This window comes from Protobothrops mucrosquamatus, unplaced genomic scaffold (assembly GCF_001527695.2).
Source record: "Protobothrops mucrosquamatus isolate PMUCROS unplaced genomic scaffold, P.Mucros_1.0 scaffold94, whole genome shotgun sequence".
Taxonomy (NCBI): domain Eukaryota; kingdom Metazoa; phylum Chordata; class Lepidosauria; order Squamata; family Viperidae; genus Protobothrops; species Protobothrops mucrosquamatus.
Window position 1 is genome coordinate 980,574 of NW_015386469.1, and position 11,946 is coordinate 992,519.

The following is an 11,946-nucleotide window of genomic DNA, read 5'->3' on the forward strand; positions in this document are numbered from 1 at the left end:
TTAATTCGCCCATATTTATTTATGCAAGGAGTGTTATTTCCTGCACACCCAAGGCGCAGAACCGAACCCGAAGAAAAACAAGTGTTCTGATTGTGCATATATTACAATAGCAGCAGTAATACACGGGAAAGATCTACTGCGTCCTTTTCTTTCTTAAGTGAGCCAAGGGGGTTCTTTCGTGCAAATCACGGAGGAGGAGCAAATTCCACGCAGCTGTACTTGCGAGCCCCCGTCTCTTTCGTTCCAACCAGCCACAGTTCCTGGTATTTCCACAATCTCGCGGTAAATTCTCGAGTTCTCGTTTTGCTCCTCCTAGGAGAGAATATCCTTCCGCCCGCCTTCCCTCTTCCTCTTTTCAGGATAATTACTTGTCCGCGGCCGAAGCGCCTTGTGCCATCTCGGGCCGCCTGTTCCCGGGCGCGCGGCGTATAACGCGCTTCCCGACCGGTGAAAAGCCACGACGCTTCTCCGCGCACCCCAAGCCGAATAACAGTCAAAAGCGCATGCGTGACTCCTAGCGGAGGAATCCTATTAACCTATCGCGTCATAAAGAACTTCGCGCGGGGAGTGATGCGGAAGGAGCAGTCCCTGCTCTGTGAGGCAGTCACTCAGTGAAAGAGCCCGAGCGTGCTGGGGAGAGAAAGGGGGAAGAGCGACGGTGAGAAGTGAGCAGGCAGTGAAAGGGCGACAGACGAGCAAAAGAGGTGGGGGCGACAGGAAAGAAGGCAATAGAGAACACCGGGCTCCCCCCCTTCCCCAGGCCGGCACCCACACCTGTCCTCCCGCTTCCGCCGAAAAGCTTCTGCGCTCCCTCCGCCGCCGGAAAATAGTCCCCCTCCTTCCTTTCCTTCTTCCTGCTTGCCTCTCTCCACAGGCTCCGCCGCGATGGCGCTGAAGAGAATCCACAAGGTGAGAGTCCTTCGGCAGAAGGCCAACCCGGAAGCCCCTTCGGTGCGACGACCAGCTTAGGCATGGTTTTCTCCCGCCCTCGTAGGCCGCCCAGAGGGGCTGGGCTGGGCTGGAGGCCCCGATCATGCTGGCGATGCTGTTGCTGGCGGGGATCCTCGGTGCTGTCGCTTTACATAAGCTCGTTCCGGCTTGGTCTGGGGCACTCGGGCATCTCTGGGAGAGCTGGAAGGCAACGCTCTGCTTGTGAACCACTGGGCCTCTCTCTTCCTTCTCCCCCCCCCCCCCGTTCGCGCTCCTCCATGGCCTGGGCGGCGCTCTCTCGCCCGTGGGGTTGGGGGGTGCGGGGCAACTCCAAGCCCGAAAACATTTCCTGGGCTCGTTGAGTTTCTGGCCCAGCTGGGGCCAGATACCTTCCTTGCATTCGCGACGGGAAGGAAGGAGACCTTTTGTTGCAAGCGAGGTCTTTCTCTCTCTCTCTCGGTCAACTGCCTTACCGTCGGTCTTCGGACATGAACGCCGTCATCCCCCGGCCGGACTGGGATTTTGCGTGGTTTTGTAAGAGGCGCACCTGGCCAACTTGGAAGGTTTTATTAGGAGGTTTGCAAAAAGTACCCGCTTTCATCACCGAAGCAGGGTTCGAGCACCGTTTCGAAAGTCATCCGTCCAGTACACTTCGAAGCAGTTGGGTTCAGAATTGGTGGCTTGCCGGTAGCCACAGGTGCGCGTTTAGGCATCCCTTCTTAAGAAGTTACTTTGGATGATCTGTACCTTCATCTTGCGTGGTGCCGATCGAGGGAAGGGACCATTCCGTTGACTTGCATGAACAAAGGGAAAGCGCTGTAGCCAGTAAGTGCTGACCCTGAGATCTGCTTCAGCGTCCCTCACTACCCAAGGGATGTGCCCTCTTAAATAATGTTAATAGTTGTTGCTCCCACTATTGCTTCTATGCTTACAACTTTTTGCCTCTATATCTCCATTACTGCGGTTGTGTGTCTTGCTGCATCAAAAGTTTATTTGGTGTCAACATACTAAGCAAGAGTATCCTGGAAAGCAATTCTTAGGAGTGAATTCTACTGAACTCAGTGGAGTTTATTTCAAAGAAGTAAGTACAGAAACTAGTTGCTATGATTGCAAGAAGAATATTTTGGTGATATCACTAACTTGCCAGGGTAGGTTTTTTTTTTTGTTCAAACAGATGATAATGTTGATACATCAGGATGTAATTGGAATCAGTTAAAAGTTCTAGGCTCTTGGTTTTGTAGCACTGGAAGTAATAAACACAAGGTAATATAACAACTAATTTAATGGATTCTTGGATAACAAAATCGTGCTCATAGGAATCACCACTATAGAATAAGCAGTAGGTGAAAATGCTACTTCTGTTAAAAGGCCTTGGTTTGGAAAATAGTTTTGCTTTAAGGTTGCTATGGCTGGGAGTAAAGACTCCCAGGTGATCTTGCAATGGCATTGATGATGTTATGTTTTATAGTAATGTGTGTTATTGGCTTTTTAAACAATATTTTGTTGCATTTGAGAAGCACTAACTTTAAAATGTATGAAAATGGAGCTTGATTGATATTTTTGGGGTATTTAAATATTCTGAATATTTTTAGTTGTCTGGTCATAAAACCTAAAATCATTCATCAATAAGAAACTAAAATACTGTATTCTTTTATTTCTCTGTTACAAACTGTTTTTCTAGTTTTAAGCTAACATATGTATTTAAAGAGATTAAATTAGAAAAGCTGATATATTGATCTATGAAAGGTTGCTGAAATAGGCAAGGCTTTTTATGTGCTTTTGGATTTCATTAGTGCATATAATTGACTTACTTAACTGCTAAAGAGCAATCACACATTAGTTATTGATTTGTTAATTCTGTGCCATTCTTGAAATATTGGACTTAAGAATAAACCTTTATGAAAGGGAGAACAGTCAACTGTATTTTGATTTTATTTTTTAAAAAATAGATATATAGCAACTATTTGTTGAGTTTGATAGAAGGTTTTTAGGATATTTCTGAGTCAGAATTTTCTGATTTGTGACCTTGTTTCTTCACAATACTAAATCAGGATTTGTTTTGTGTCATTGTGACTGAATGTCTCAGCCCATCTTACACAGAAATCATGGTTATTTATCAAGAAAGAAAATTTGACACAGTGGAATAAAATTATCAATAGAATAATTTTTTGCTTAATATTGTTTATAAATTTGCATTCTTGGCTTTTTTGTTTGTTTTCGTACTCTGTCCAATTCTATTGTTAATTCAATAGAAGACAACAGCTTAAACATATAACACTTTATGCTAACCTTTGCTCTTTTTGCTTCGCCCTCATTCCCAGATTCTTCATTCTCCTTGGCATCCATTTTCATACATGCTGCTTCTTCCCAACCAAAATGAGTGGTGGGAATCTGACTACATTTTGTCCTTCATAAAGCATTGTAGAAGACATAATTATGCTTGGCCAGAAACAGATAATATTCTGAAAAACTCAGCTGTCCCTCAATGTCTCATAGAACCTTCATGGATATCCAACAAAAAACACAAACACAGAAATTGGAAGGTGTACTAAAATGCAATTATTTTTTAAAAAACCAGAAGAGAGACACAGCTTTCATCTCATTAGAAAACAGACCAAAATATCTGCAAATAGGCCAAAACGCCCTACATTCCACTTTCCAATAATCCCAATACTTTCTGGTTCTTCATCTAAGTCTTACTGATTAGCGTCAAGTCTTATTCTTTCCTCTGCCCTTTGAGGAAGAAAATGATCAGTGGGTTAAGCCAGGAATTTTCTGAAAGAACCATGCTTGGGATAGATTGTCTTCCATAGATGCTAAGTTAATGGAAGTTCACTACTACTTGATGCCATTGAAACATATGTTTCCTTTTGGAAGAGATTCTGGTTGGTCAAGCAGTACTGAAACATCCAAACCAGTATTGTTTTTATTTGTTCCTTCACTTTGCCCTCCTGCTTTAAACAGAATTGCCCAGTTCATTGATTTGATTTTCTTAGAGATGTAACTATTTTTTGTTTCTATTCTTTTTGGAAAAAAGTTATCTTAAATTTCTTTTTCCTTTCTGTTTATGTTGGCAAACTTTATCTCAAGATTATATAATGCCTCATTATAAAGTGTTGTAATAGTGAAAATCAGTGAACACTGCCTATTCATCTTTAGTATCCAACAAGAAAACGTAAGATTTTCATTATTTACTATTCAAGTCTGTTAATTGGATTAATTCTGTAGTTCAAAGTGTACAGAATACTAATTTTCCCCCTGCTTATAATCACTGTTTTAGATAGGTAAGCTCAGAAAAGGTTCAAATTAAAAGGTCAAGTTGAAGATGGATCATTCAGGAGGGAAGCTATCCAGATATCTGTCTAGTGCCACCAACTTGATGGCGCTTAAGCCAAATGAAGCTGGGCTAAAAAAAATAAAATAAATAGAAGTGTCCTCAGAGCAGAAGCCAAGGCATTGCCCTAAAGATGCTTATTCCAAGTTTGCATAAGTGCAGGTATCCAATTGGATTGACTGACATCTGATAAAAGTGTCACTCAGCAGCATATTGATCTCTCTACTTCAAGATTCTTTTGCTGTGATGTTTGGAAGAAATAGGGACTTGCAGGAACTTCAGTCTGGTATGAAAAGTTACTTTTAAGGCAGGGGTGTCAAACTCAATTTCATTGAGGGCCGCATCAGCATTGCGGTTGCCCTCGGGGCCGGGTGGGTGCGGCCTACTGGGTGGACGTGGATGGAGTGGGTGTGGCCTACTGGATGGGCATGGCCAGCTCTACATCGTTTGCGTCAAAGGTGCCTGTGGGGGCCTGGGCAGGAATGGGACAGATCTGAGGGTCTCTGGCAGAAGGGGGCGGGACCGGGACCGGGGCAAGCACCAAGGCATAATCTATTTCTTCATTCCTCACAAAGGGTGACACCTCCCCAGCATGACCCAAGGGGCGGGGCCGACGCGGCAGGGGCTGGTTCCTCACTGTTTCTAGACGGCCTTGTGGAGCTAAGGCTGAATGCGTTTCAGCATAGATGGCCACCACAAAATTGTACATTGGCTCCCGGCTGGCCTGGGCCAGGGCCAAGGCAGCGGGGGCCATTCCCTCACTGTTTTCAGGATGGCTTCGCAGGCCACGTGAAACCATTTTGCAGGCCGCATCCGGCCCCCGGGCCTTGTGTTTGACATGTCTGTTTTAAGGAGAGAGCATATATAATTCCTTCCATTGAGGGATTAATACATATAGCATATTTTATTTCTGCTTGAAAAATAAGAAATACATATTGAAATGATGTTAGAAGATAATTGACAAATTGTAGTTGCAAGAGTAATCAAGTCAATTGTTTTCCCCTAGACAATCTGAACATTGTCATAAGGGGAGCCCTAGGAAAGTTTTATCTAAAAAATATGTGTATACATATATTGTGAGAAACAAAACTGCAGATTGTTTGATTTTAAGATACAAAGTATTTTGAACTTTATAGTTGATAAATGGGAAATAAAACTATTCTTTCTGTTTTAAGTTTATCTTGATTTAAGAGCATTTTAGATACAACATGGAAGAAATCTATATTTCCTATAATACATCAAAGGAAGAAGAATGGAATTTGTATGGCTGCAAGTATAATGTAATACGTAGTTACATTTACTCCTTTAAAATTAATTTACATTCTTTCTGTCAACAGTAACATGAAAAATACTGAATAAATATATTGCTAATCAGAATTGGTATCTGCAAGGTCCATAGCTGTTTATTCTGAAGTTTTATTTTCACCTTCATGGCATTCAGAAAGTGAATGGAGCAAGCTCCTCAATGTTTTCTCATGTTAATTCATGCCTTGGTAGCATTTCTGTATTTTGAAATCTTCAGCTTTTCATTTGTATAGTAAATGAAGGAATGTGAGGCATATGAAGACCAAGAAAAGTCTGATTAGTATATAGTATTTGCCACCATGTTCCAGGTCTAATATGCTTGAATAATTCCCACACTAAATATTTCAAGATATTTTGTATCTTATAAAATAGGGAGTTTTCTCCCCAGATAAATTGTAGATTGTATATACAGCATCCTAATTGTATGGGGTAGCAATGTTAACATTACACTGTGACTTTCTTTGAATTTCAGGTCTTAAAGTCATTTGAGGCTTAATTTGTAACATGTATTCTGAAAGAAAACTTTAGAAGATACTTAATATTTTTCTTTTGAATTTCCAGTTTAATTGTTTTCAGACATAGTAGGATGCTTAGAAACAAAGTAGTGTATTTTTTTTTGCCTATGCATTCCTAGTATAGTGTAGCAGTATGTAGCTAGTAGCTATAGGTACAGCTAGTATATCATGTTGAAAAGATTACCAAGTATTGCACATATAATATGATATTCGCACATATGTTTACTGCAAATTTAATTAATAAAAGAAAAGTGTTGATTGAAATGCATTATTCTGTGTATAAAAAATAGTTTCCACACTTCTGTGGTAAAAACAGTATTTAGGATTGCTTGCATCAAGTTTTTTTTAAAGCTAAAATATTTTGACAATTATGATAGTCAACATACAAATCCTCATTAGACATTGATAAAAAATAGTATATACAGGCAGAGTAAAAAGCAATGGCACTTTTATTTTAAATTCCAAAATTGGTAGAAGTATAACACAGAAAATTATCTCTTGCCTTCCTCTTTATAACACTTTGATATAAGCTTCAAATAATTTCTAATACATAGGTAAGCCTTAAAAGCTTTAGGACAGTGAAAACAGAAGAGAGGAAATAATAGAAATAATGACAAAGGGAATCTCTGATATGCTTCAAATGATCAAGAACCTGAGCTGTCACAGGTAATCATGTACAGTGCAAGACATAACAATTCACGCATTAAGCCACTGGCTCTTTAAAAACCTTGAGAAGTATAAATAAGAAATATAAAAATGCATGCTTGTAATCAGGTAAAAGTCAGTTGAACTCCATTTGAGAGTTGTAATCCCTCTGGTATCTCTTAAGTGGGAGGAAAAGATCCAGAAATGTTCAGAATGGGTAAGAATGAAAATGGAAAAACACGGAGAGATATTCAAAGATAAAGGAACAAGAAAGAAAAATTTGGAGGCAAAAGCGTTGTTTTCTAAAATTCAAATTGATCATGAATAGAACAAGGGAAAATGAGTTTTTTTTTCCTCTCAAACCTAAGGTAACTTAAAATGTAACACAAAAAGGACAAAAATATAACATCTCCACAACAACATTAAGGAAGACAATTCCATCAAAGGATTTCTAGAGATGGAATGTAAATGTATAATTCAGCAGTGGGTAACCTATCCCCCTTTCTCCAAGCCTGTTTTCAGCCATGGAGCTTTCTTTGACAATGATTGTTGAAAACTCATTAGTTTAATTTAGATATTGGAAACACAAATGGATCATATAAACTAGAAAATAGACATATTACAATTAAAAAAAACGGCCTCCCAGAAATTTCTCCCCAACTTTCTTATTGGTGAATTCATGCCCTTCATATTCATTGTAACTTTTTCATTTCCAAAGGTTGTGCGCTAATGTAATTGATTATTTCTGTTTCTCGAAGGTAGATGCTTTCATTCTATGATATGAAAAAGCACCCCTCCTCCACAGAAGACTAATCCTGTAAATGTTTGGTGTTCTGCTTCAGAACAGCATATCCCAAATTATGCATGGTATTGGGCTTATTTGTGAATTGATAAAAATCAAATCTAGACATTTTAAAGGTGAATTAATATATAGAAGCTTTATTATGTTACAGCTGGTATGAAGAGGTTGAAAATTCTCACCTCTTCAATGATGTTTATGTCATTCAGAAATAAAAACTGTCTGATGTTACAAACCAGTTAAGACAAGATCCATCTTATGGTCAAGCACTGTTTTGTCTGGGTTAATATCCCTTGTCTTAATTCCAGACAATTATTTTTGAAACATGTAGCTCCCCAGTTTGATGGGACTATTTTCTAAATACATCTATGAAGGATTTCAGATACTATTTCTGTGATTGTATTCTACACTGTTTTTGAAGGAAGAGCCAAATATAAATACAACCATTACCTCAGTTTTTTCCCTTTATGTTTACACTTCTTATACTTTATAATTATATCTTCTGTGCCAAAGTACTACCATGTTATATGTCTAGAGGGGTGGGCAACTCAAGCCTCATTAAATTGTGCTGCCAAACCCAGATGTGATTTCCTGCTGGTTTTAAGTGGGAAGTGGTGGCAGCTTCATTTTTAGGCTTAACACACCCCTAAAATGAAAACAAACAGTCACATTTGGAAATCCTGGTCTCATCACTTTGTTTGTGACATTGCTTCATCATCCTACCTGCTGCAGCCTGCCCTACATAAATAAAATGGCAGCCCCCAACTACCAAAGCTTGCCCTTTCCTGGTCTAGTGCATTTCTTGGGAGTGTCTAATTGTCTTGTTTTTATTCTGTAAACAACTCTGGATGAAGAGTAGGATTTAAATAATTAATCAGTTGCATGGCAGTGAAATAGTATGCACATTGTTCAAGAAACATTAAACTTCTTTGTGATTTAAACTTAGAAAATCAGGCCATGCTAATTAGAAGGTTATTTACATAGACATAGTTTCACGCATCAAAATGTGTTCCATGTGAAAGGAATAGAAATATATATAAATAAATTTACTGTACATATAAATGTATTGTCAAAGGTACTCCATTGTTTTGCTGTTCTGGGATCAAGTTGGGAGGTTTTGGGGTATGCAGGGGAAATGTAACCACTGTTTCATTACTCATTACTTCCATGGGCAGGCTGGGACCTTTTGTAGAATTAGTGTTGTACATGTTTTTCCTAGAATAAGTGTTAGATTGTACAGATAAGAGTACTTGGGGGAGAATTTTTTCTAACCAGTTGTAATTCTGGCATTTTTCTCTATTTCTGCTACCAAAATGGTACTTGTGCTGCTTCATTGAGATTCCTCAGTTGTCTTCCAGTGGACATTATTAGAAGTGTATGAAAAGTTTAGAGAGGGAACATTCCAAATCCAAGTCCTCGGTAGAAATGTTACAATACCCACCTGTCAGAAGCAATAGCAATATAAGAATGGCAATGGTGTCTTTTAGTTATCTGTTAAAAAAAAGCTCCTCAGGTGTGCTAAAATTAGCTATTTTCAATCCCTTCATTTTTTTTTCTCATAGAATATTAATTACACAAAGTGATAAGTGCTGTATGTGTTACTGGACTGTCAGGCTTAAATGTTGACCCAACAAAAATAATTTCCAAGTAAAGTCCAGATTTTTAGTACAATACTTAAACTGCTTTACATGGTTTTGTTTTGTGCTATAATTTATAAAGCGCTTAAAAATTAATATATTCACAATTTTGTATACAAAATACTCAGAACTTGCTAAATCATACTTACATATTTAGGAGAGTGGCAAATCTTTGGAAAATCCTCATCACTGTCTTAATTTCCTCAACCCTGGCACCCCCCATATGTACAGTGTGGACCAGCACCTAAAGAGTTGAGTGGAGCATTAGCAGTTCAATGAACTTGTTAGTTGGCTTGAATGCCATGTGACACATTAATTTGCACCACTGGTTATAGTTTGAGTAGACTTTAATAATAGTTTGTAGTGAGATACAGGGCAGTGTAGCATTTCTGGCTATGGAATTAATTAAATGTCCAGCTGCATGTTTGTCTTTCTATTTCTTATAAATATAGAATGTTCTGGGTTGTTGAAATTGATGGCAGTAGCTCCAAGAGCTGTTCTAAAGCCTTTGGGAAGCCATAAGCTAAAATGTTCCACTCGCACCTCTATTCATATAGACCACCCATAGCAAAAAAAGGGAGATAACAGAGAATTCTCTGCAATTATACAAATGATCCCCATTTTTCTGAGAACATTACTTTAATAATTCTTTTTAGCTCCATTGTATTTTTAAGCAGGGAGTGATGGAGGAGGGTAATAAGAACTTGTATACGGTAATCCTCTGAAGATTGTTTCATTAATTATGTTATGCATTTTCCTTTATGTTTAATAAAATTTAATAATAAAATAATGCTATAGTATATTGTATGCCTTTCTGTGAGATAAAATGACTATATTTTAATTTAGTGTGACTGGTTTTTAGGAGCTGAATGATCTGGCACGTGATCCTCCGGCACAATGTTCAGCAGGGCCTGTTGGAGATGATAGTAAGTATCTGTAAAAGGAAAAGGCTTCAGGTTAGGATTTTCTTGGGCAGTAAGAAGAATCCTAATTGTATTCATATTAGACTTCTATTTTAAATGCAAAGCATTCTAAGCCAGTGAGGGCCATCAGAGTCGCTTATACCATCAGAGCACCTACCATCACACATTGCTGGTTCAGTCAACTTGGAACCAAAACATCTGGTTAATAAATTGCATTGAAATTACCTACTTCCACTTTTCCTAAGACATAAAATGGATTCAATGGATTTCTGTTCTTAAAACACTTACAGAAGAATCCTTAATTTTGATCTTGAGCAATCACAACCATATATTTTAAAATTGTCTCCATTTAAAAACTAATTTTGTACAGGTAGTCCTTGGGTTACAGTGGCAATTGGGATCCAGATTGTATCATGTAACTGCATCACTTAGTGACAGCAGTTTAGGCAATCCTGGTTGCTGTTATAATCCCAAATCATGCAGGAAGCGGCAGGAATCTCGGGTGAGGAGCATGGGGATGCTGCAGGTGGGTGGGGCGGGAGAGGCCCTGGGCAGCCAGCTGCAGGCCGCACTAGAGTTATATGCCTGTGCATGCAAGGTCAGGGAGGAGTGGGGATGTAACAGAGCAACTTGCAATTTTCCCTGCCAGCTTTCCCATTGACTTCCCTTGTGGGAAGGTGGCAAAGAAGATCACAAATTGTGATCAATATGAGTGTGGCATACTGCAACTGATAAGTGCCTGCTGGTTGTCAGGCTCCTAAATCATGATCATGTGACTGTAGGGGTGCTGGAACTTAGAGGACTGGTCATAAGCACCACTTGTTCAGCACCTTTGCAACTTTTAAACAGTCACTGAATGTGTGGTCGGTAAGCGAGAACTACCTGTATTATAAATGTATAGTAAATTTAGTAACTGGAGATGTTTGGCTATGTTTATTATTTTAAATCTGTTTGAGTGCTTCTTTGGGAGTTACTGTTTCATATACCAAATAGAAACCATCTCTGTCCAAACAGCAGTGTGCTGACAAGTACTGAATAAAATACATATATGCTATTAATCAAATTGACCTCTAATTGCCATTTCAATGGAAGATGTATTTCCTGCAAATTGCCTACACTAAGTTGGTTTATTTGTTTCTCACATTTATTTTAATTAATTAATAGACTCACCAATCTCATATAGTATGACCAAAGCCACACTTTAAATTTAAATTGTGAGCAGTTTGGATGCCTGGGATCTGCATTTCTCCAATTATTTGTATGCTAATTACCAGGTCAGCAGAATCTATTGATGGTGGCAGGGAGACAGTGCTAAGATCATGCTAACTCATAATGTGGTTTAGCAACAAATCAATGTACTGGGATATACTAGTCTGATAGCACTCACTGGCATCTCCTCCAAGTTAGATCTAAGTAGTAAACAACAGATGGTTCCGTCTCTGGTTTCTTTAGCACTTTGCAGAAGGCATGGACTATGACTTCTTTTCAGAACTTGCCAGAGGAAAGACACTTTCCCCTGGTTTCTATTTCTGTTTGTTCCTAGAAGAAGTAGCCCTACTTACAAGATATGCTATAATTAGACCATGCATGAAATTGTTCATAATCTAGAAACCACTAAATGTAATCAGAATACTAGCACATTACTTTGCCATTTAATAATTTAATTTAATTTATATACCGCCCTTCTCCCGTAGGACTCAGGGCGGTGCACAGCATATTAAAACAGATACAAACAAAATACATCAAAAAACAAAAAAACCCCATAAAACCAAATTAAAAGCCAAATATTGGAAGCTGTGTGTCAATTAAAATTTTCTTAAAATCATCCCTACCTAAAATCCTCCCTAGGTCAGGCCCG

The 11,946-nt window shown here is 38.8% G+C and overlaps 1 protein-coding gene across 3 annotated transcripts in view; it reads left to right on the forward strand.

Annotated features, from left to right (window-relative positions):
- The first annotated feature begins 536 nt into the window (after positions 1-536).
- The window catches only part of UBE2D2 (ubiquitin conjugating enzyme E2 D2), a 19,113-nt gene continuing 7,703 nt past the window's right edge, over positions 537-11,946 (forward strand). The window contains exons 1-2 of one of the 3 annotated variants that reach the window (XM_015812534.1): positions 537-704; positions 10,028-10,091. In XM_015812534.1, coding sequence (XP_015668020.1) covers position 10,091 — 1 coding nt within the window. In that variant the 5' untranslated portion in view covers positions 537-704; positions 10,028-10,090. Of the gene's footprint in view, positions 705-842; positions 910-10,027; positions 10,092-11,946 lie in introns of those variants that run through there. The other 2 variants (XM_015812535.1, XM_015812533.1) reach the window with 2 other exon arrangements.